Source organism: Nestor notabilis, unplaced genomic scaffold, assembly GCF_000696875.1.
Source record: "Nestor notabilis isolate BGI_N333 unplaced genomic scaffold, ASM69687v1 scaffold29750, whole genome shotgun sequence".
NCBI classification, from domain to species: Eukaryota; Metazoa; Chordata; class Aves; order Psittaciformes; family Psittacidae; genus Nestor; species Nestor notabilis.
This window is the reverse complement of record NW_009911142.1, coordinates 1,134-23,612: the sequence shown is the minus strand read 5'-3', so window position 1 is coordinate 23,612 and position 22,479 is coordinate 1,134. Positions and strand designations below refer to the sequence as shown.

At 37.1% G+C, this 22,479-nt stretch overlaps 1 protein-coding gene across 1 annotated transcript in view; it reads left to right on the top strand.

The window, feature by feature from the left end:
* Positions 1–22,215, top strand: part of MIB1 (mindbomb E3 ubiquitin protein ligase 1) — a gene marked incomplete at both ends in the record, with an annotated part of 42,988 nt that extends 20,773 nt beyond the window's left edge. The window contains 4 exons of the mRNA XM_010013325.1: positions 504–701; positions 3,186–3,337; positions 21,588–21,720; positions 22,092–22,215. Of these exons, the coding sequence (XP_010011627.1) occupies positions 504–701; positions 3,186–3,337; positions 21,588–21,720; positions 22,092–22,215 (607 nt within the window). The remainder of the gene's footprint in view (positions 1–503; positions 702–3,185; positions 3,338–21,587; positions 21,721–22,091) is intronic.
* Between the last annotated feature and the right edge of the window lie 264 nt (positions 22,216–22,479).

Here is a 22,479-nt window from a genome sequence, read left to right as displayed (position 1 = left end):
TCACCGTTGTAGTCTGTGGTATGGAAGCAGTGAATAAAAATCCTTACTTTGCCTGCTTTATAGCTAAGTTGCATATATTTACACTTACAGTCACTGCTGCAGACTATATACATTCATGATGACTTTTCCTGGGGATGCCTTCATGTTCTTGTGTCCTCTGTGCTTATGTCTGTGACAGTGCTGTAGCGTACAAGTGGCCTCTGTTTAGCCAGGAAATAGTGTTACTGACAGAGCTTAAAAAGCCTGATGTAAATATTACATAGGAAAAACACCAAGCCTTCTAATTTGCAGACATTAATGGGTATTGGTTATTATGCTGACAGTACTGCCAATATTATTTTATTGGCATGTATACAAATACAGTGCTTTTAATTTGTATTTGTATCTATACAATAGATTTGTATCTAAGTGTTAAGTCTTAAGACAGATACTTAATTAGTCTTCTTGTTTAAATGCAAAGGACATGTGGAATATACTGAGTCAAATTAATGTTTCTACTTTAGGACAAAGATGGAGACAGGGCTGTCCATCATGCCGCCTTTGGTGATGAGGGTGCTGTGATAGAGGTTTTGCACCGAGGCAGTGCAGATTTGAATGCTCGCAACAAACGCAGGCAGACCCCGCTTCATATTGCAGTCAACAAAGGTCATCTGCAAGTTGTGAAGACTTTGCTGGACTTTGGCTGCCATCCGAGTCTTCAGGTAAAATTAATGTACATTTGCTTTTTAGCTACTGAATTTTATGATTTGCTCTGTGTAGGTGGTAGGAGAATTCTGGAAAATGGGATTGAAAGGAATTGCCCTTGTGAAGTTAATCTGTCCCAACCTCCACCCCAACATGTGATCAGCTGTACTAAAAATGCTATTAAATCAGTTTGTTTTCTTGACAGCTAGATGGGCACCTGATTTATTCTAGCCAGTTGATGGTAACTGGTATTTTCACAGACTGTAGTTATCTGTAACTGTTTAACTTTCTCTCCAGATTAATTTCTCCTCTATCAAATCCACAGCTATTTGCTCCTTCTGCAAGCTACGGCTTTAAATTTTTTTGGCTGTCAATACTGTTTTGTTAAAAGAAATATTTTTTTTCTTTTTCTTTTTTTTCCCCCATGAATTGACCTATCATTAATATTAACTATGTAGTTAGACTCTCTTTTACATGCTCAGCCTTTTATCTAAAAAGCCCTCATGCATAGGGCCTCAAGCACAATAATTCACAGGGAATTTCATCTATAATGAATGTGGCAGAAGCTGTAACATCTAGTGCAATGTCATATTGAGAAGGTAGAGTAGAAGCCTGCCATCACATGAGCAGTCATCCGCATTCTGTATGAGCTGAATGTAGCCACATGCAGTGCATTACTAAAATAAATCAGAATGATTAAGTTTGCAACAGAAGGAAAAACCTGTATCGTCTGGGGCAAATCAAGATACACAGTAATAACATATTTATCTCCTTGTTTTGCCACGTCAATAATCGGTGATTTTTTTGAAGCTGTATATCCACATAAAAAACATGAACAAACTTACTTGACATTAGTGAATATAGCAATTGGGGTTTTTTTATTTGCTTCCACCAGGCTTTGTAGTTACTGTCTTGATCTTGCTGAGGTTGAGCTGTTAGCCAGCTAGTGTCCATCTAGGCCCTATTTAGTATCTGTTGAACAGTAGATATAACAAGTCTGATGTGTTGAGCCCAATAAAGGGTGACTGTAACAATCATGTGATGATGTATGAGTAGCCAAAGTGGACGTGCCTGACTACATTATAGAAGTCATTTTGAACTGAAAAATTCAGTAGAATGATACTATGAAAATCCATCTGGAAAATACAGTTGTCATTGAAAAAAAAAAACGAACTTCCAGATCCAGCGTGTGTACTGAGGACCTTTAATGTGCAAATGTGAGTAGGTGATTGATATGGTGGATGAGAGTACAGGGGAGTCAGACTGAGGCATGACAGGAATTTAGCTGGCCAGCAGTCTACTACTCAAGCCAATTCACTGTGTAAACAGGAACATATGTTAGCCTGTAAACAGTAAATTCAGGCAATAGGATCAATTAAACCAAATAAAAGTTACATAATTTAGTTTTGGCAAACTGGTTCACACTGGTTTGAGTGCTTCCATATTCTGGCACTTTTTGGCAGTTTTTTATTCTCCCTGTACAAACTGTTTTCATATTAGCGTATTGCTAAAATGTTCAGTTTCTGTGTTACTCAGTTTGCAGTTGAGTCACTGTCAGTGACAAAAGACTTCCTGACTTATATGGTGTTAGAATTTTAGTGGAAGCATAAATCTAGAGAGTTTGCCTATACAGCAGCAAATATGCTTAAATGGATGTGTTTTTTCACTGTTAGTCCAGGGCATTCCTTTTCAGTCCAACCATTTGAGTCCTTGAATAGGTAATGTACAAAATCCTTTTAGGAATAAGAAGTATTTTTCCTTTATTTGGAATATTTGAAAAATAAAACATCAAGCTAAAAATATAAATTCTTTGCCTATTCAATTATGCACTGAAATATTTTCATGTACCTTGTGTAATGTAATCTGGTATTAGCCATAACAAGTTTAAAAGCTTAAGATTGCTTATGACATTGGCCTTTGCTTCATGGAAAATTACTTGCTTCAGATAAAACAACATACGTGCCTAAGTTTATTACTTGGACTGCATTTTCATTTTGATTTGCTTATGCTTTTATTTCACACTGTCTTTTTGGTATTGTCTTTTACACAGTTAATTGTTGGCTCACTCTTAGTGTTCATTACTCAAAACTCCCTGCCACCTTCTGCCTGAATAGTTTCCTCTCTGTTGTGTTAGCTTTTGTTGCTGTCCTGTAACTCATAAATGCTACATTGGACATCAGCTCCATCTGGATATGAGGCACCGAGAGGTTGTTTTTTGCACCAGTGTCTTCAGTACTATGACATGCAAGGTGTACTTGAGCTCTGAGTTTGAGTTCTGGTAATAGTATAATCATAGAATGCTGGAGCCTTGAGTAGGATTACCCACTGAAGCACTTGCAAAACCAGAGCAAGCTTGCTCTGAGCTCCGCAGTATAGCTACACTTCTAGGTCTGACAAGCTGTTTTGTGTTTGTGTGGTCAGTTTCCTGGGTGATATTTAAGCATCTTTTTTCTTTAATGTGGATGCATACAAAAACTAATGCAAACTGTTTCTGGTTTTAGGATTCTGAAGGTGACACTCCGCTTCATGATGCTATAAGTAAGAAGCGTGATGACATCCTTGCTGTATTGTTAGAAGCTGGAGCAGATGTTACTATCACCAACAACAATGGGTTTAATGCTCTTCATCATGCTGCACTAAGAGGAAACCCAAGGTAAAGATATGTTTTAAAGATCATTTTATCATTTGTAAAAGGAAAACACAAGGGAGGGATGGGAGGGTAGAACTGGGATATTCTTTCAGAAGATCCTTAAACCTGCATGTAATTATATTTGTTAAATTTTGAAGCTGTTTAAATGTGTAGCTTTTCTAACACTTGGGAAGCTATTATTAGACTTAAGCTACTAGTTCAGTTTAATGCTGTATTCAGGTAACTCCAAATACCCAGAAATTTCTTGTGGCTGTAAATGCGAACATTCTGATAAATAGGTTATTAAGTAAGATCTGAAGAAGCGATCTTAAGATAGGATTTGTAAAAAATGTTTCTCTTCTTTTTGAATATTGGAATTGGAAAAGGGGTTTGAATTTTTAAGGAATACTTACTTGTGAATAATTACTAAAGATGCCATGTAGCTATAAAGTGATCTAAGGATTATTATGTTTCATTATATTTGTCAGTATAAGAAGCATTTAATTCTGTTTTTTTCTTAGAAGTGTGTATAGAAGGCATTTCTTATGTCAGCTTTTATCCAGCAGCTCATATGATAAAGTTAGTTTAAAGGCATAATTTGTTTTGTGCTAGCTGCACGCTAATATACCTACATTGAATCTTCAGTTAAGATAGCTTTCAAAAACTATGTGGCGTGGATAGAACTTAATGCAAAATGTTACGCATTGCTGGTTGCTTATTACATTGTGGATAATTGGTATTCCTCAGAGCTGTCATTCTAGCAAGAGTTCAGTAATGGTTTATCATATGATAGTGGAGATTTCAGTATAGTTTACACAAAAGAAATGTGTGTGTTTACTTGCATAACTTTACAACTAAATTCTACATTTCAGTTGAATGAGGTTGGGCAAATAAGGCTATATACTAATATACGGGAATAAAATCTGGGTTAGTCTGTTAGAACATAGCTATCAAGACTGATAGTTAAACAGTAAACATAAGTATTTATATATGGATATGGAATGGAATCACACTTCACAAAGTAAAAGTAGTAGTTGGAAGTGTTGATAGGAGCAGTAAATGTGTTTACTGTTTTCTGCAGTGTTCATAAAAGGTCCGTAAGAGAATATGTCAAGGACCTAGTGAGGGGAACTTATTTTTGGCATTCAGAGGACAACTCTTTCAAGTGTGACTTGGTAACTTCATGTGAACTCTCCATATTTATATATCAACATTACCCATGAGTGCTATTTTCCTGTCTCCAGATACCTAGGGAGGGTATTTTTTTTGTTAGCTTTTTGTTCTGAGATGCTTTTGTAAGGCTCTTATGATAGTTGGTTTGTGTGATCATGATTCCAATATGAAATGCAGAGAAAGTATATGTAACAAAAAGCTCTTTATAGGGATGCTGAAGATATATTTCTGTGGGCCAATGTTTTAGGAGCAGCAGGCTTTTTCTTTGATGGAGGGATCCGAATTGTAGTTCAGACTGGACGAGTTTGACAGTTGGTAGAATGTGAAGCATAATGCAGTTTTTCCCAGAATCCTCTCTCCTTCACAGAAGTTTTTATTAAAAGAATAGGGAAATATTTCCAGTATTGGTGACTTGAATCCTGTGTAGGTTCCCTCCATATATGGGGTTTCACTTGTCTCTAAAACAGTTGAGTATATAAATCTTAGATATATGCTTTTTTGGATGCAGTTATATCAGAGCACTTGTGAAGCATGTAAAAGGAGAGAATGTTGTCTCCATCACAGATGTGGTAGTAGTTTCATTTGTTCACAACATTAGATATTTTTCACACCTGCCTGGGAGGAAATTGATGAAAATGAAACCAAAAGAAATCTATTTTGAAAAACTTTTCTTCCTCCACCCCCCAGGTCATTATTACAATTTATTTCATTGTTAATTCGGTAGTTCTACCACTGGCCTATTTCTGAATGAAACTGAAGGTATGATCTTTGCCACTTTGTGTTTCTGATCTTATGTAGAACAATGGATATTACTAATCTGTGAAATGTACTAAGCGCAAGCTATTTAAAACGCTGTTAAAAATAACCTCCTGAACTTTAGCTTGTGGCTGGTATGGGTCACGAGCAGTACATAATATATTCTGCTTGAAACCCTACTTAATCCTAATCTAAGATTTCCTCTTCCACCTAAACTGGAGGTTTTATGGCTTCAGGCTGTCGTGCCTTATATGGAATACAGTGCACTAAATTCCCCTTAAAGTCAAATATATGCATACATTATTTTATAGATGTTACTTCATAAAAGTTGAAACTTTTTTTTTTACTATTAAACATGTTTAACATAAGCGTATATGCATATGTGTGTAACTACTTAAAAAATCTAAATGCTTATGATGCATGTAAGTATTGAGAAAGTCCCCATCTGTCTTCCTTATTAATAATAATGAAATAAATGTGTGTGTCAAGTGCATGGATACCACAAAGTGTACTAGATTTCTATAGTGGTGGCTGAATTCTGACCTTTACTATCAATAGGGAGATAGATCTCCAAGAAAAAAACCCGCTGAGAAAAAAACTGTGCTGAGAAAAACATTTGAAAATTTTTCATATGAAAATAAATATATTCTATTTTAAACGTGAATACTAGATAAATATTGTAAGAAAGATAGCAATTTATGTCAAATAGCTTAGATTTTTCTGTGCACTTAATCTTCCGTGACAGTTTGGCAGTGTTTTGCAGAAGCCAAGGTATAGTGTGTTTTGGAAAGCATCCTATCGTTAGTGGAATATTTCTGCTTTTAATAACTTGCTTTTTCTTCATGCCTTGTCACTTGGCACAGAAACAGAACTTCCGTTTTTCATGTGAAGGTATGATATTGAAATGTAGAACGGACGTTGTTCAGTTTATGCTGTAGGTAGGTTTAAACTTGTTCATGGAAGATAGAGCTAAAGATAAATTTTAAAGTAGTGAAGGGAAGTTAGAAGTTTATTTAATACATGGCTTTTTGTTCATGATTTTTAGAGTCAGTCATACTAACAGCGCATTTATTTTGGACTTCTTTCAAAGTACTGTGAACCTCAAAGCTTGGCAGACTTTGCCTCTTTGGTATTAATGAGATTTTTTCAGACAGAAGAAAGGAGAGTAAAATTTGAAAAGACTGTACAGATTGGTTATTTTTGCCATGGCATCAGCTCATGGTTATGTTTGATCTCTTCGCATACCTGTGACTTCAGAGTTTTGAGCTGAAGACATGACTGTGAAGTGTAGGCGCATTTTATATCCGTTGCCCCAGTTAGGTTTAGATTTGCATTGTATCTTGTGAAGAGAGCTTTATTCACACTGCAGCTAGCATCTTAAATAGAGGCCGCTTTTAGAGCTGACCTGACTTTGCACATGTGTACGACTAATTCTTCAGAGCAGTAAGTTCTGCTGTACTTTAAATAAAAAAATTAAAACCTCAGAGTAAGGGGCAGTTTTCATAACATTGCCATCCAATACCAAGAAATGTGTCATCTTTACGTTCATAAACTAGGAAATAGGAGATTGTGGTTTAAAATAGAATTGTAATTTTTCCTGATGGTTGTCTTATTTAGTAGATGTCACTTTGTTTTTCGATTCGTACATGGTTTGAAGTGGTTGGCAGTGGAATTTTTAACTAAGGATTTATTTGAGAGGTGGGGTTTCTCACCTCTAGTTGGTGTTAATGAGTGTCTCGGGTTTATGTGCTGTGTTGTCATGGAGGTCCACAAAGAGACAAGTTGTGAGGTAATTGAGGAGTTGTACAATTTTGTAAACCAGTAAAAGTGCTTTTTTGCTTTCCTATTTGCAGTTCTGACTGTAAGTGTAGGTTGAAGCTTAGTTCAAGCTAAGTGCAAAAAAAGCATGTTCCTAAAACCTCTTATTAAAGTATTATGTCAGAAAACGCTTTAAAAGAATACTTTTATTCAGGTTCATGTAGAGAAAGAATATAATCTCCATGAGCAGACCTATAATTAGATGTCAGATTAGCCTGTAGCTGTTGAGGTCAGTGACAAATTTATTATCTTTAAATGGTAAATAATATGCCCACCATGTACAAGATGGTAAATACAGTTCCTCCCCTGTGGAGTTTCCTCCCTTGTGCAGTTAAAAGAAGGAGGAAGAGGAGGGGAGAGGGTAGGGAAGAGTGCAGACCTGCCCTACATTACCAGTGCTGTTCACTGTGTTTCCTTTTGATCAGTGGTTTTTGTTAGATCTGCTACAAAGGGTAACAGACGTGAGGAAAAATGCAAGAGACAATAAATCATTGGAAAATCTGTTTATTTCACTTTTGACCTGTCTTCTTTATAGATGTTGTAAGAATCAATTTTCACTGAATACGGACAGAATATTAAACCACCAGTAGCTATTTATTTACAAACACAACCTTGAGATTTTGGAATACAGAATGTGCTGCACTCCTTGTTACCTCCCATCTTCAAGCTGCCTAGAATAACTGAGCTCAGCTGCAGAGAGGACTGCATAATCACTCTGAACAGACTTAGTGTCCGGTTTTAAAGTACGAGAACTCCTGTAGTGATCAATGCATAGCTACAGCTGGTTGAAGGGGACCAAATCCATTGAAGAGGTGATTTGGTTCCATTTTACCAGCTTTAGCAAAGCATTGGAGTGCAGGAAGGTTATAATGCAGTATCATATTTTTAAATGCATGAACAATTCACAGTGAACGTGTGGCTTGCTTCTGTGTTACACGCCTTGTTTCTAGTCAGCACAAATTCTTTCACTAATTTGGAGGCAGCATAATGGAAAGCTGTATACTAGAAAGGCCTGTACAGTATCCATATTTGTTCCTTCCTCGATTATTTCCTAGAGGATCTGTGGATGAGTCTCAAATCAAATTATGGTTATAGTTTTAACTTTTTTTTCTGTCTGCAAAAATTAAATTCTAGAGTAGTGACTGGAAACTGTAGTAGTAGAATTTCTACTCATGTAGAGCTCCCTTCCCTCTTTATGTTAAACTTTACTGGGGAAGAAGGTTTTGGTTTCCCCCCTGCCCTCTTTCCCCATTCATTTTCTGTCAGGTTCCCTTTTGCAGCTGCTTTCATGTTATAGTTGGTTAGCACAAGTATAAATGTTATGTGCTTTTAATTCTATGACTGTATCTCTGGTTAGTATTAACACTTTAGGAATGGTTATATAAAATAGCAGGATAGATTTTTAATTATTATTTTTTTTAACCCTGATTTTATATGTAAGCATGTTTAGTGCCAGAAAAATAAGTCTTTTATAGAATATATATCTGTGCATGCTCACATAGCTTTTTCTGTTGTATGCTGAATTCTTTTTGACCTTTGACTGCAAGTGGGAAGTAGGGGGCAACCTTAGTTCAAGCCATTCACTAGTATGTCAAGTATAGTCTACATCTGTTTGTCGCATAGTCTGATGCTGGTGAGAAGATTTATGTAAATATATTCCCAACACCATGTATCCTAATAGAAACATAGCAGGTGTGTCACTTGGACTTAAGCATTAAGATGGCTATAAAATTGGTTTCTATTTTTACCAGTTATACAGGAACTATTTTACAGATACAGCTGCTCAAGTGTGCTTTTGGATGGCAATACAGTTTCATGTGCTGGCCATATCGGGACAAAAAACGGCCATGGAAAAAAAAGCCGTGTAGCATTTGATAATGTCAGCATCTGTTATCCCTGTCAGTCACACAGTTGAAATGTTTGAGTTACAACTGTGTCAGCAGATGCCCAAAGTTCAACGTGTGCTCGGTTAAAATTGAACAGCTGATCTAAGTGATGGATGTGACATTTTGGAGTGACTGGATATGTATTCTTAGAGATATGCTAACATGAACTAGCAGGAAGCAATGTCAACATATAATTTTAACTTTTGTATCACACTGAACTGTCATTTTGTTTCGGAATAGCATTGCAATGTTATACGAAGAAGACAAGAAAGAACACAACACGATGAATTGTTACCAAAACCCTTTCAAAATAAATTTAAACTGTTAAAAAGTTGATCTTTTTATATAGTGGAAGCCAAATCAGTTAGTCATGAGGACAGCAGCCCTTCAGGAAAAGGAATAAGCACGTAGCAATTAACCCCTCTGTAAAGCTGTTGCTAATACCAAATTGCTTCTGTGACCGTGATCAAGTCCAGTAGCATTGCTCCATTTAGAAAGGCTACTACCTACAATTTGATTTGTTTCCCACTATCAATCAGGTTTTAATTTAGATGTTAAGACACTGTACTCCTCATGCCAAAATATCTGCTTGTAAGAGAAATAGCTTTAAAACAAATACTGTTTTACTTCAAATGATTCTCATAAGATAGTATTTATTCTTGTATATATGTTATTCTGTAGTTTCAGGTAACAAAAATAGCAGGCTATGTATAGTATTGGCTATCTGAGAGTATTTAAAAATAAGATTCTCCATCTAAAAGTCAGCATTGCCTTCTTTTTATTTTTCCTGTTGTGTGTTTTTTTTTTCCTCTCAGATATTTTAGTAAGCACAGGGGTACAGTTAGAATCTATTAATCTGGGCCAAATGTGCCTACTTATCCTGGACATAACCTATTTAATAAATGCTCTTAGAAGGTTGCTGTCATGAATAGGAGTAGCTGGATTGATGAGCTGGGGGTCTTTCCTCGTATTTTTCCTTGTTCCTGGATTTGATATTGAGTGTCTTTATTTAGGGATGATACATGCTTGTGTATTTTAATAATACCACTTTTAGAACTTGAAACTGTTGCAGAACTATTTCTCCTTTAGTTGTTAAAATCTTCTGGATGCTACAAAGTCGTATTTTCATGGCCAAGTTTCTTAAATTTGGATTTAAAATAAATTCAGCTTATTTGAAAATAGTTTTTAATGTAACTTGCCTTTTAGGTTGTAGTTGACATTTGTGTTTTCGTTTAGGAATCTGTCAATAGATTTAATCTGCTGACTAGCAACCGTGGCCTAGAAATCTCTGTATTGTCACTTTCTGTGCATAAACCTGACACTGCACTTTGTAGCGAAGAGCTCAGTGAGCATAATAAGTGCTGATTTGGAGAAAATTCTAACTTAAGTCTCATATTAAATTGCAGAAGTTACCCTAGTCAATTATTTTGGCTATCCCTTTCTCCAAATCACAGCCCGAATGTCTTAGCTGTTTCTACTTGCCTTAGTTGCAACCTGTAGATTATATATTCTATAGTATATGTAAATTTAAATACTACCATCTTAAGTACACAAAACTGGCTGTGATTAATAGAACAATGGCTTGTTTTTAATGAGATACATTTTGATAATCAGGCTTTTAAGATTAGTTTAGGATCTATTAAATGAGAAGGACTAGTAATGTTAAATTTTGCACCTATGCTGCAGTCTTAATCAGTGCATTTCAAGGGTTCATTTCCATCCTTGTTTTGAATTCTTTGTTCACAACTGATGTTCTGCTTATCAGCTGTCAACAATTGTTCCTACCCACTTTTATAGTCACTTAATTTGATGTTTTGTGATTTGTTACTAACAAGTATGAGTTATTTTGGCAATACCAGCTGACCCTTAGCAAGCTAGTTTGTCACATGAATGTCATTCAAACAAGAGGGAAACCTGTTTCTTCCAACAGCTGTTTAGTTTCCTCTTACTGGTCGTTCCGTGCCTGCCAAAAATACATACTTCTTTACATTCCATAGCATTGTATGTTCATATGGGTACATAAAGAAGTATGTACTCTGAGCAGGTACACACAGAGTTGCTTGACTACCTGTCACATGAACCTGAGAAGTATTTTGCTGCTTTCTCTTGGCTGTCATTAGGTAAAACTCAGGCTGACAATTCTTTGGCAGAACAATATTATGACTAACTTTTGTTAGAAAATAAACTTATTATTCTAACAGAACTTTGCAATGCAATTTACCTGCACAGTGGCTTAAAGCCGGTTTTAGTTCATAGTTCAGGGATGGCATGGACATGAGAAGGGTTTTTCGAGATTTTTGCAGCCTCTTGCTGTTCATTCTGAGTGACCACGTCTGAGTGGAGAGTTGAATCACTGGTAGCTCTGCAGCATGTTTTCTTGGAATTCATAGTTGTATTCCACTGTGAAAACTTGAGCTTCCTCCCAGATCTTCTAGCAGATTTCCATGCTGGTGTACGGTTTGCTTCTAGTGTCCTGAAGGGAAGTACAGACTCATCTAATATGTCAGTTATAAACTTTATTTTCCTACCCTCCCCAATCCCATTTCCATGCTTTTTGCATCCCATCCAGTATTCTTCAAATTCTTCTCAGTTTATACTTATTTCTGGTGTAGCTCAGAGTGATTTAAAATAAATATAAAGTAACAGCACATGCTACCAGTGATCCTGCTTATAGTGAAGATGATGACATTGAATTAAGAAAACAACCCCTAACTGCTGTGACAGGATTTGGGTTTTTAGGCCGAAGGTCACATAGAAAGCTAATACCTATTCAACACTTCTGCAAGCAGCTTTTCTCATTTTTTAAAATCAGCACTCACCTGCTTCAGTCAAAATTTTGTCCACGCTTGAAATAGTTACAATAACTAAAAAAACCCCACAAAACCCCACCACAAACGCTCAAAGAAACAAACCCCAAGTTTAACCCTGCTTCGTAAGATTCTATGTGCCTTAGTTTGGAATTGTAGTTAAATATTTGATGTACAGTATGAGTTTGACTTCTAAGGGCTGTCAGATACAGCTTATGGTTGCTTAATTTGTATTTCAGAAGTTGATTTGGGTTACCATAGAGTAAGCTCTGCCTTTACACCATTAGAAGGTAAATTTGAAATAAGCTTAACAATTAGTAAATGTAATTGTCATAAGGAAAGCCGAGAGCAGAGGAAGTAAGAATTTCTGCAGCTCATGACAAAAACCTAGTGCAGCTGATAGAGAGCAAATCAGAGTGTAGCAGTAGCTAGCACAGTAGTACAAGGAGAAACAGCAATGCAGCATTAGAATCACAGCAGTCACATTCTAGTTTTTAAGTAGGTTGTTTTCATGTACATCTGAGATAAAGCACCTTGAAAATTTTGCTTAGACCTACTTGAGAACTCAGCATTGCAGTACCACAGTGTGTATTAGATTTTCTTTTTAAAGTTGGTCATTTTTTTTTAGTTTTGCAGAGGAAGATAAGACTGTATTTCCCTGAAATGAACAACCACTTCATGGCAATGCAATTTTTGAGTTTATCTTCTTTTAAAAGAATTCTGCCTACCAAGCAAGTTGGGCTTTTTGCTATGAAATTTGGACTAATGTTGTTTTCTTTCAACCTGCTCTTTACACTACAAATGCTTGATACTTTAGCACACTCAAAATTAAGCTGTTCCCAGAGTAGAGGGATTAATATAACAATAAAAAAGACATTCTAGTAAATAAGAGATACATGCAGAAAGTCATAGGCATCCTTTAAACGTGCAGAATAATGCAGGTCTCCTGATGTTCTATTACCTGTAAGTTTAGTATCATGCAGCATTTGCAGTTGGAAGAGAGGTAATGACCTAGAGACACATCAGCAGCAGCCATCTCATCCTGAGTGCTCTCTCATTCTATTCGCTGAATCAGCTCTTCATTACATGGGAGGGGGAAGCAAGGGGGGGTGAATGTCGGTGCATACAATACCTCACCACCTTAAATAGATAAAACTTAAAAGAAAAAAAAAAAAAAAAACAGAGGCATGAAGACGGGTGCCTAATTGGCACCTGCTGCCTTTCTTGGAATGCTAAAATATGGATGGTGTTGTATAGAAATTATACCTTATGTCTGCTGGACTGAGAGTTAAGACTCCAAGGATAGATGCTAGGAAGCCAAGGGAAGGTGAACTTTGCCCACTGCCAGATGAAAATAATCACAGGCAAAAAGAAAAATAAAAGCCCAACAAAAAAACCACCAAAACCAAGCCCCCAAAAGTTGGAGTTGCTTCCAAAAAAAAAAAAAAAAAGACACACGGAAAAAAGCGATCGTCTCCCCCCTTCCCCGGCAAATATTGGTTTCTTCTAGTTCCTTAGATATTGCACTGCATCGTTTCTTGCTTGAGGTTATGTTTCCAGGCTTAACTGTAGGCAGGTCTGTGTTGAAGCTACTTTTCCATCTTCAGAGGTCAAGTCTGCTAGCGAGGTCAGGGCTCCTGCACGCACGCTACAGAAGACACTAACCGTATTTCCCACTTGGAGGGCACGAGCAAAACTGTTACGGCTTTATAGGCAGCTAAGCATTTGAAACATGCACTCCCAGGCAAACAGGCTCTCTTGTGCCTCTCTCTTCCCTGACCATATTTAGTCAACCATTGCAAAAAATAGTCTCTCAGCTGTCGATTGTCGATCCGGCAGCGAAGGGAGCCTCTATCCAGCTCTCTGCCTATTGATTGTGCAGCCTGCACTTCCACCGCCGCTTAGCCATTTGTCCCCAGGTTTTTTTAGCACTGCCAAATAAAGCGCTCTCTCGTGTTTCCAGTTAGATTTCCCAGGTTTTCACTGAGCTTGCGCTGCTACTAGTAAACCCTGGTGAGGTTGTCACTATACTTAGAAACGCTGGGGTGGGGGGGAGAGGAGAGAGAGAAAGAGAGAGAGGAGGGAAAAAAAAGAAGGCAGCCCTGCTAGTAGCAAGGCAAGGACTTCACGCAGATAGAGAACAATAAATATCCTGCGCTGCCACGGCAGGTTGTGTAACCTGATTTCTTGATCAGTGAAAAATGCCATGAGAAGCAACGTGCTGATCAACCCAGGTCCGAGTGGCCTTGTTCTACATCTAGTTTTAAGTTTTCAAATTAGTCGTACTGTTATTTTGTAAATACGAAGTTGGTGCTGATTTGTTATTTTATAAGTAAGAAATTGGTGCTAATCTGTGGTCCCACATTTACATATTCAGATGAAGTTAGACATTATTTGGAAAACCTTTAACTAGTGAATTCATATAATTCCATACTATTATGCTTAATAATTGCAGAGTGTTTTGTTTGTAATGCTTAGCCATGAAATTACTTATTAAAAATGAAATGCGCCTGTAAATTAGATGCTCCTGTTCTTTGAAAAAACTCAAATATTTTAGAGGAAAATAGTTAAAAAGTCAAATGAACAGCTCAGTCCATTCATCTGACTTTCATGTGTACAAAATTGGCCTATAACAACACATTCAAAATATACAAAGAGGGATTTTCATATTCAGAGGGAGTATGTACAGTGTTTCCTTCAGAAAAGAATACTGAAATTGAGCCATATAAATACAATAGGAACCCAAATGCTTCAAGACTTCCCGTGTATTTTTCCAGACAGAATTCTTTATATTGGTCAGGAGCAAGAGGAATGATAAAGATTAACACATTTTAATCTAATCATGTCGTCTCAATAAATATTGATGTAATTAGTAGCTGCTAATACACTACAATTCAGTACTGTAGGGTAGAGGATGAATTGTGAAGTCCTGAACATACCAGTGTCTTGGATTTATACTTGCCTTGTTTCTTCTTTCAGTGTTGACTTTGTCCTGTGAGTGGTAGCTGCTTACCCCTAACTTATGTTGCAGTGTAGCTTTCTGGCAGAAGTTGTGGTTTTTTCTACTTTCTTCAATTTCATAATCATACACTGAAGGCAAAATTGTTGTGTAAGATCTAGGCTAATACAGAATATGTTTTTGTGAATTCCATGTAAATGTATATGCCTCATTATTTCTTTAGCTTCATGTATATTGAAATCGACTTTTCAAATGCCAAGAGATACTTGAAAATCTGAGAGGGGAAAAAGAAAGAAATGGCCTGCCTACTTTAACTTGTTCTGAACCATCCATCACATATGAAATACTAAAGTCTAATTTCAAGATGCAGTGTGCTCAGTAATACCAGCCTAAGGTATTAATTTATTCTTTGTTACTTGTTCCTGAGGGATATGCTTCCTTCTTCATTCTTCCAGTGTAACTCCCTGTACTGCACAGCAAGTGTGGAGTGATCCAGATCAGGGAACTGATTTGGCTTGAAGTTGTGTGCTGACGTGCACTTCAGATCATATCGTTGCCAAAAATAGCACTGTCCTGCTCCTGTGTTACTTCTTGCACTATGTTGGTACAAATACTTCTTTGGCTTCACAGTGAGCAGGCTCAGAGTACTATTCAGTGGGACCACTATGAAAATAATCCAACACTAACGGGTGACATTTTAGATGCTGTGTTGGGACCACGTTTTTGTGGGAGAAGGGGAGAGGATAGGAGAGCATTTGGTTGAGCAGAGGTGGTAGTCAGAGGACAAGAATGAGCTTTGTAAAAAGTAGTCTTGCTTCTGTGGTGCTGTAAATACATGTCAGGCTGCATAGCCTTAAAAGAAAACTTTGCAATGGAAGCTGTCGTTAAATCTGATCTGTTCCTTCAACTGCTTGAGGATGTAATAGGAAACAGGTGAACAGCCTTAGCTGAGCCAGGGGTGGGAATAAGTGGGTGGTGGTGAGGTTGGTGCAGAATGGAGAATACTTCCGTTATATTCTGAAACCATGTCCCACTGAGACAGTGGAAAGCTGCCCTGAGGGAGGAGAAGGAGTAGAGGCAGGGGAGTAGAGAAACTTGTAGTAGGAAGTGCACTGAATCATTACAGCCCCTAGAGATACAATTCCTGATAAGTTTATGCTGATCTAAGACTTTGTGTCTGGAAAGGGCAGGCTGCCCTCCCTGCAACTCTAGCTTTATCATTTCTGTGTAACTATCGCTTCTAGTGATCATAAAGTCTCAGGGTAAGTTGGATTATCTCATTGATCTGTCTGAAAGCAAACTTGCCAAATCAAGTGTCTGGCAGGTTGCTTCATTCAATAGACAGTGACGTGTCTGTAGGGACAACATAATGGAGCTCAGGAAAAAGTGGCATTGTGTCTTTCAGGAGCATTTGAAGTTAAAGGTGCTCATGCCAATCGAGAAGTAGCCTCTCTTTTTTTTTCTCCTTTTTTTTTTTTTTTTTACTTAAGTCTCTTTATACTTAAGTCTCTATTCTTTAAAAAAAAAAAAAACAAAACCAAAAAACAAAACAACCCCACTCCCCAAAAGAAAAAACCCAAAACCAACCCAAAAAAGAAGAAACAAACAAAAAGCCATAGTAACAAAACCACCCCACTGTCATCCCACAAACCCCCAACCTTCTGTGTTTAAATAACTCTGTAGTCAAATTGCAGTTAGTAGCAGAAAATCTTCTCTAGTTTTTCTTTATATGTTTTTTTTTAAACAGGGTGGAAGGATGCTTTTGCAGCTAATGGTCAGTATTGAGTCTTTTTTATACAATGAGGTGTTAGTTTCATCTTGCTTGCAAATACTTTTATCTTGCAGATTTTTTTTCATAACTCCCATTACTGCATGTGGCATTCTTAGGTAATGCTGATGAGTATGTGTATAAATTCTGAGAGTAAAATACTGCATAAGTAAAGAGATTTTATATGTAGGTTGATAATGAATGATATATTATGTTAAAACTTTTGGTCATAACAATGATTTTTATTTTTTTGGTATGTCTAATGTTGTTAACTTGTGTTGAAACAAGTGCTCTGTGTGGCTAAAAATGGATTAGTGTATTGTTCAGATCTGTGATGCATTTTATGTTATGTTGCAAATATAAAATTCATGCTGTTGAATTCTCATTCTGCTATTAATTTATAATTTAAATATATCATTTATACATGTTAAGCTCTCTAGACTCTCTAAAAAACGGGGTTTTTTATTAAGTTTTTTTTTATTTTAAGAAAAATTTGTGTGGCAAGGTCAAATTAAAGGTGCATGCAGCTGCAGCATTTGTTGTTATTATTCTACTTCTCAAATTCAGTGTAACATAGTATAAGTGAGTGTTGTTTCTACCAAATCACTTTTAATTGCTCAAGCTTGGACTACCATTTTATGATGGGGGTGTGTGTGTGTGTGTATATATATATATATATATAAAAATTATAGTGGGCTTTATAAGTCACTGTACCCCCAACAGCTGGATCTGGGAAAGCAACAGATATCTTGATCTGAGCACCCTATACCCACAGTGCTTTCTTGTTACCTTTTTCACTGAGCAGGTATTTAGGTCTTGTGAAAGAAGAACTAGTTTTCTCACCCTCCTCAAAGTCTTACAGAAAATTTCCTCAAATTTTGCTGGAGTTTTTCTTTGTTGTCCCATCTTGAAAATTTCAGAACTTGAAAAAGATCATCCAACTCAAAAAGGCCTAAAGTCTTCTATCAGCTTCCTGCTAATCTGAATATACTGCAGACCAACAAATGCCAAAGCTTGCAGTTCTTTTTTTCGTTAGTAGTGCTTTAGTAATAATCTTTAAATAGCATAGTGATGATGTTAATTTGTCAATAATCTTTGCATCTACTCAGCCATGTAATCTGTAACACTTGATGAATCGAAGATGATAGTCTGAAGAGTTTTCTTCAGCTGATTGCGTAGTCAGGGCTACTGGTATTGATCTTTTCAGTATAGTTACAGTGCAAGTGTGTGGTCTGTTTTAACATATACAAGATGAAGGCAAGTTTTCACGACCACATCTGTGTTGTGGTCCTGAAAATGGAGCGGTACAAGGTGGTGGCTTCTTTAGTACTTTGTGTGGAAAAGTGCATCAGGAATTGCCGTGTAATTGGCATGCAACATTAATTCATTAATATGACTTCTTATGATATGATGTATGTCTGTTCCAGTGAGCACTATTCTGAATGGTAGCCACTTAGCTGTCAAAATTTTGGCAGCAGCTCTAGAAAATCCTGCAAAATAGAATAGCTGTAGGAAGGAAGGCTGCAGTGTGAGGGAACAGGATCTTGTGTATTGGAAGAAACTACCTCTCAGCTAATGAGGAGGAAGATGCAGCCACTGAGCATCATAGAAGAATTTGTCATTTGTAGCATATTAATATCTTGCAGAATTTTAAGGTGTTATGTCTGTGGAACCATCCTTCATCCTGCTCTCCTGTAATTTAGTGCAGTCTGGAAGAGAGAAATATGTAGTCTGTACTTGCATAGGCAGAAGCAACTGAAGAGTAGTTACTGGCCCTCTGATGCTTCGCTGTGAGAAGATAAAAATCTGTTACACATGGAAGCTGTTTTTTTCTTTTGTTGGTCCTATTTTTTTTCAGTAAGACCAGTGCATTCTAAAAGCATCCAAAAATGTAGCAGGCATCTGATTTATATGAAGGCAAGATGCACCCTAATATTCGACAGTTGAACTACAGATGAAAATTTTCCTGGTATTTAACTGCAAACTAAGTAGGAAAAGATTTGACAGAGGATCTGGTAAGGCTAGAGCTCTTGCAAATATTAGGATGAGTGATTTTTTTCATAGCATACAAAATACTGAGTCAATTGATTTCCTACTCTTCTTTCAAAGATGAGAGGTGTTGAAGAAATGGCAACAATAATGTTTCTGAAGTATATTCACTTCTCGATACATCTGTTAAAGTGTGTGGATGTACTTTAAATTTTACTTTATTTATCTGTGATGTTGGCGGTTTCCTTATTTCCTTACTGAAGAAAAGAATATAAAATATCATCTGAGTTGGTTAAGACAGTTCCTTGTTTAGTGACTAGAGCTACTTTGGAAACAGGCTGGCTATAATTAGAGATTTGAGTGGTGGTACCTTCCCATAGCATTCCTCAAGTTATACTTGCAGTTGTAAGAAAAAAAGTTAATTGATCCTGGATTTTTTTGTAGGTTATTGTTGCCCCACATTTGACTGGTTGCTCACAGTGGTCATATTGCTTATGTCAGTCATAAAGAATTTTCAGGTGATTTTTGTTGTGCTTTTTAGATTATCCACTATAGACACTCTAGAGCTTCATGGAGTCTATAAAGCACTGAGCTTGGCAAGTGAAGAGCTTTCATGACACGATACCCTGTGGGAAGCCACTGTAGAAAGTAGACCAGCTTGTGCTGCTGCTATTATGTGCTCCTCTTTATCAGCTGAAGAGCTGGTGGTGGTATGCCCAGGTACAGTCCAGATAGGATGCAAACCTCAGTGTTTCCAGACTTGCTTCCTCTCTAAGGCAGCTAGAACAGGTCTGATGTTGTAAACCAGATATGTACCTATATCTGGGGTTTGAAAATACTTTATTTAATTACAAAATATGATATTTATCAATTGAACTAATATTTGTTTATTTTGCTTCATTTCATAAGGCTTTGATAACTTTGTGTTTTACTAAATCATATTGGGTATTTTGGAAACTCCTGCATAAGTGAATCTCTCAAAGAATGTTATGGTCGTCCCCAGCTCCCCCCACCAAATATTTTAGTCTTTTTTTCCTAGCATGTGACAGAGCTGTAGAAGGCGTTATGAATAGAAGCTGAGCAATGTCACACAATGAGCAATGTACAATCTGTTAAGTGTTGTTTTATTTTGCTGTGTTACAAGTGATTTGGACTGTGAGGAAGTGAGCAGCTTAGTCCTGCCAGGAAAACAAAAAAATCCTAAGTTTGAGAATGGTTTCTTATTTATTTGCTTACCTCGGGGAAGTTGTGATTAGATGGAGTCTGAAAAGACTGAGAGAACCTGTAGGCAGCAAAATGCATTGGGTTCCTGGCCAAGTACTTATGTCCACTCTGTGAAAGACAAACCTCCAGAGCAGCCTGGTTGTGGATGTTCCATGTAGCCGTTGGTCATGAGTCTCCTGTGGACCTGTGTGATCCCGTGGCCTGAAGATGCAGTTGCTTAGTTGTGGTTCCTTCAGGCAGTGAATCTGGGAAGAAAAGCAACAGTTACACTGCAATTGCCAGGATGGTGTATTAAGTGTAAACCGAGGATTCATGTTGCATTCTGAGTGCAGTAGCAGGACAACAAAGAGATTATTAAGAAGTCAGGGTCTGTTAGGATAGCATCCAAGCAGTGTGTGGGAATGAGTGCCCTTTTTTACTGGTACTTCATGGACTGGTCTCCTTCATGGACTCTGGTTTCTGTTTTTCAGGAGGGCTCATTGGAGTGAGTTATCCCCAGAACCACAGCTTTTTGTTTGTTATATAGGAAACTTGTTGGCTTACTCTAAAAGATCACTTAGGAGTGAATAGTACACACTGTGGATGGATGTTAAAGGTAGCAGATTCTTGGAATAGATTAGGAGTTCAGTTATTACTTGATGGTGCAGTAATCTTACTGCAATCTTTTGAGAATAGTTTTAAGTAAAAGGTGAGAGGCTCATTTCATGATGGCATTTCTAAGGCTTATTGAGATCCCATGTTTTCAATATCAGGTGGCTAATGAATAACTGCTTAATTCAGTTATAGTATCTGCCTTGTAATGCATTCTGTGACTCAGTGGTTCCACTTGTGTTAGCTAGTATTATATGGATTTTTGAATTCTGTGAAGAAGCTCTGTTTCTCCTCTAAATATGGGAAAGATAGATGACAGAAGAGGTTTCCTGGCACAAGATTATAGCAGTTTCTGGTTTTCTGTTTGTCTCTGAGGAACTGTCATAAGAGAGCTGCATGTGCTGTCCATAAAGATAAGACAATAAGGGAATTAAGTTTAGCTACTTACCTATTCCAAAAGCTAAGTGAAGACACGTGTACTTCAGAAAAGTGTATTTCTAAGAGAACACAAGATTGAGCAATTTGTTTATCTTGTAATGTGTTATTAATACCTTTAACACTGCAGTCTTTGAACTTCATGCATTTTAGTCTGCTTTAATACTCTAGTAATTGAGGTGCTTTTCCCAACCCTTGAGTTTGAGGTTTGAGATAATAAATCGCCTTCCTTTGGTAGGCATCTTGGTAAGCACATACAAAAGCAGGGTGGAGGACTAGACACTGCCATGGTATATCATAACCACTACCTGTTATGAAAATATTCCACTAATACTTGCTTTACAGTTTCAGCATTTATTTTGTCTGTGTCTAAGAGGTCTCACTCCACTTTTATCTCAGAAATTGAAAATCTTAACTGTTAACACCCATGACAGCAGTTTATAAAGTGATGATTTTAAAGAAACCTAATGTAGTGGAACTTGCCCATGAAATAAAGGATGCTATAAGGATTTTGAGGCACAACAGTTCTGTCAACTATGTTCCAGAACTTTTGTGAATACTTTTTTTTTAAGGTTGTTTTTACTGTTAGATAACAATCTTCTGGAAAAAAAGTCTGATTCCTACACTCTGTGTATTGTATGGTATGTTTGTATGCTTTAAGTAGAAGAAACTGAACATGAAATTATTATGCTTTGGAGCTGTCAGTATAGCTTTTTACACATGTTCTCTTTTTAAAAAAATACTAATATTATTTTAGCTACTATTGCTTTGTGGCTCTGAGAATTAAAATTGATTTACTGTTGTCCTGTTCTCATTCGGCAAATGAATTATGGGTGCATTTAGGCCATCTCTGCATGCTTTATTTCAGTGCAATGCGTGTATTGTTGTCCAAGTTACCACGACCGTGGATCGTTGATGAGAAAAAAGATGATGGTTACACTGCGTTGCATCTGGCAGCTCTCAATAATCATGTAGAAGTGGCTGAACTTTTGGTGCATCAGGTAGGACTCTTCTCAGGAGGATTTAAATGTCACGCTTCAGTTAACCATCTGATTTGAAAATAGTTTGCTGCAGTCGCAATGCAGAAGCCACGGGGCAGGGAAGGACATGTGGGGAACTCTAAAGGTCAAGCTTACCTTTGAGATCATTACAGTGGCCTAATGGTGCAGAGGGACTGAAGAATTTGATACCTGGTTTGATTCAACAGATGAACATCTGTACAGTGAATAATTAAAAGTATTTAATCACTTCTGCTCCCAAATTTCCAAATTAGGAATCATATTCAGAGTCGTATTCAGTGTCCTAATGGACAGCCTTGCCTGTAGATGAATTGCTGGGATGATAATGCTCTAATGCTTTGAATATCTTTCAGGGCAATGCTAACCTGGATATCCAGAATGTTAACCAGCAAACTGCTCTGCACCTTGCCGTTGAACGACAGCATACACAAATTGTTAGGGTAAGTATCTTACTTGCAATAAGCCATATGGTTAATGGTACTTGACTCAAACTGATTGTAGCTGTTAAGACATGGGTACCTCATGAGCATTTAAAAAATGATTTAACAACATGTAGCCACTGAATGCTTGTATGATTAATTTTCATCAGTTCCGAAACCTGCCAGCTTGCACAGAAGGTCAGCCAGCCATGTGAAGGACATGTCAGGAAATCTGAATTTTTGTACATGTACATGATAGTTTTTCCTCTACACAGCTGCCAATTCCAGCATCCCTCCTTGTTGAGTAAGGGAGAATGTCTTC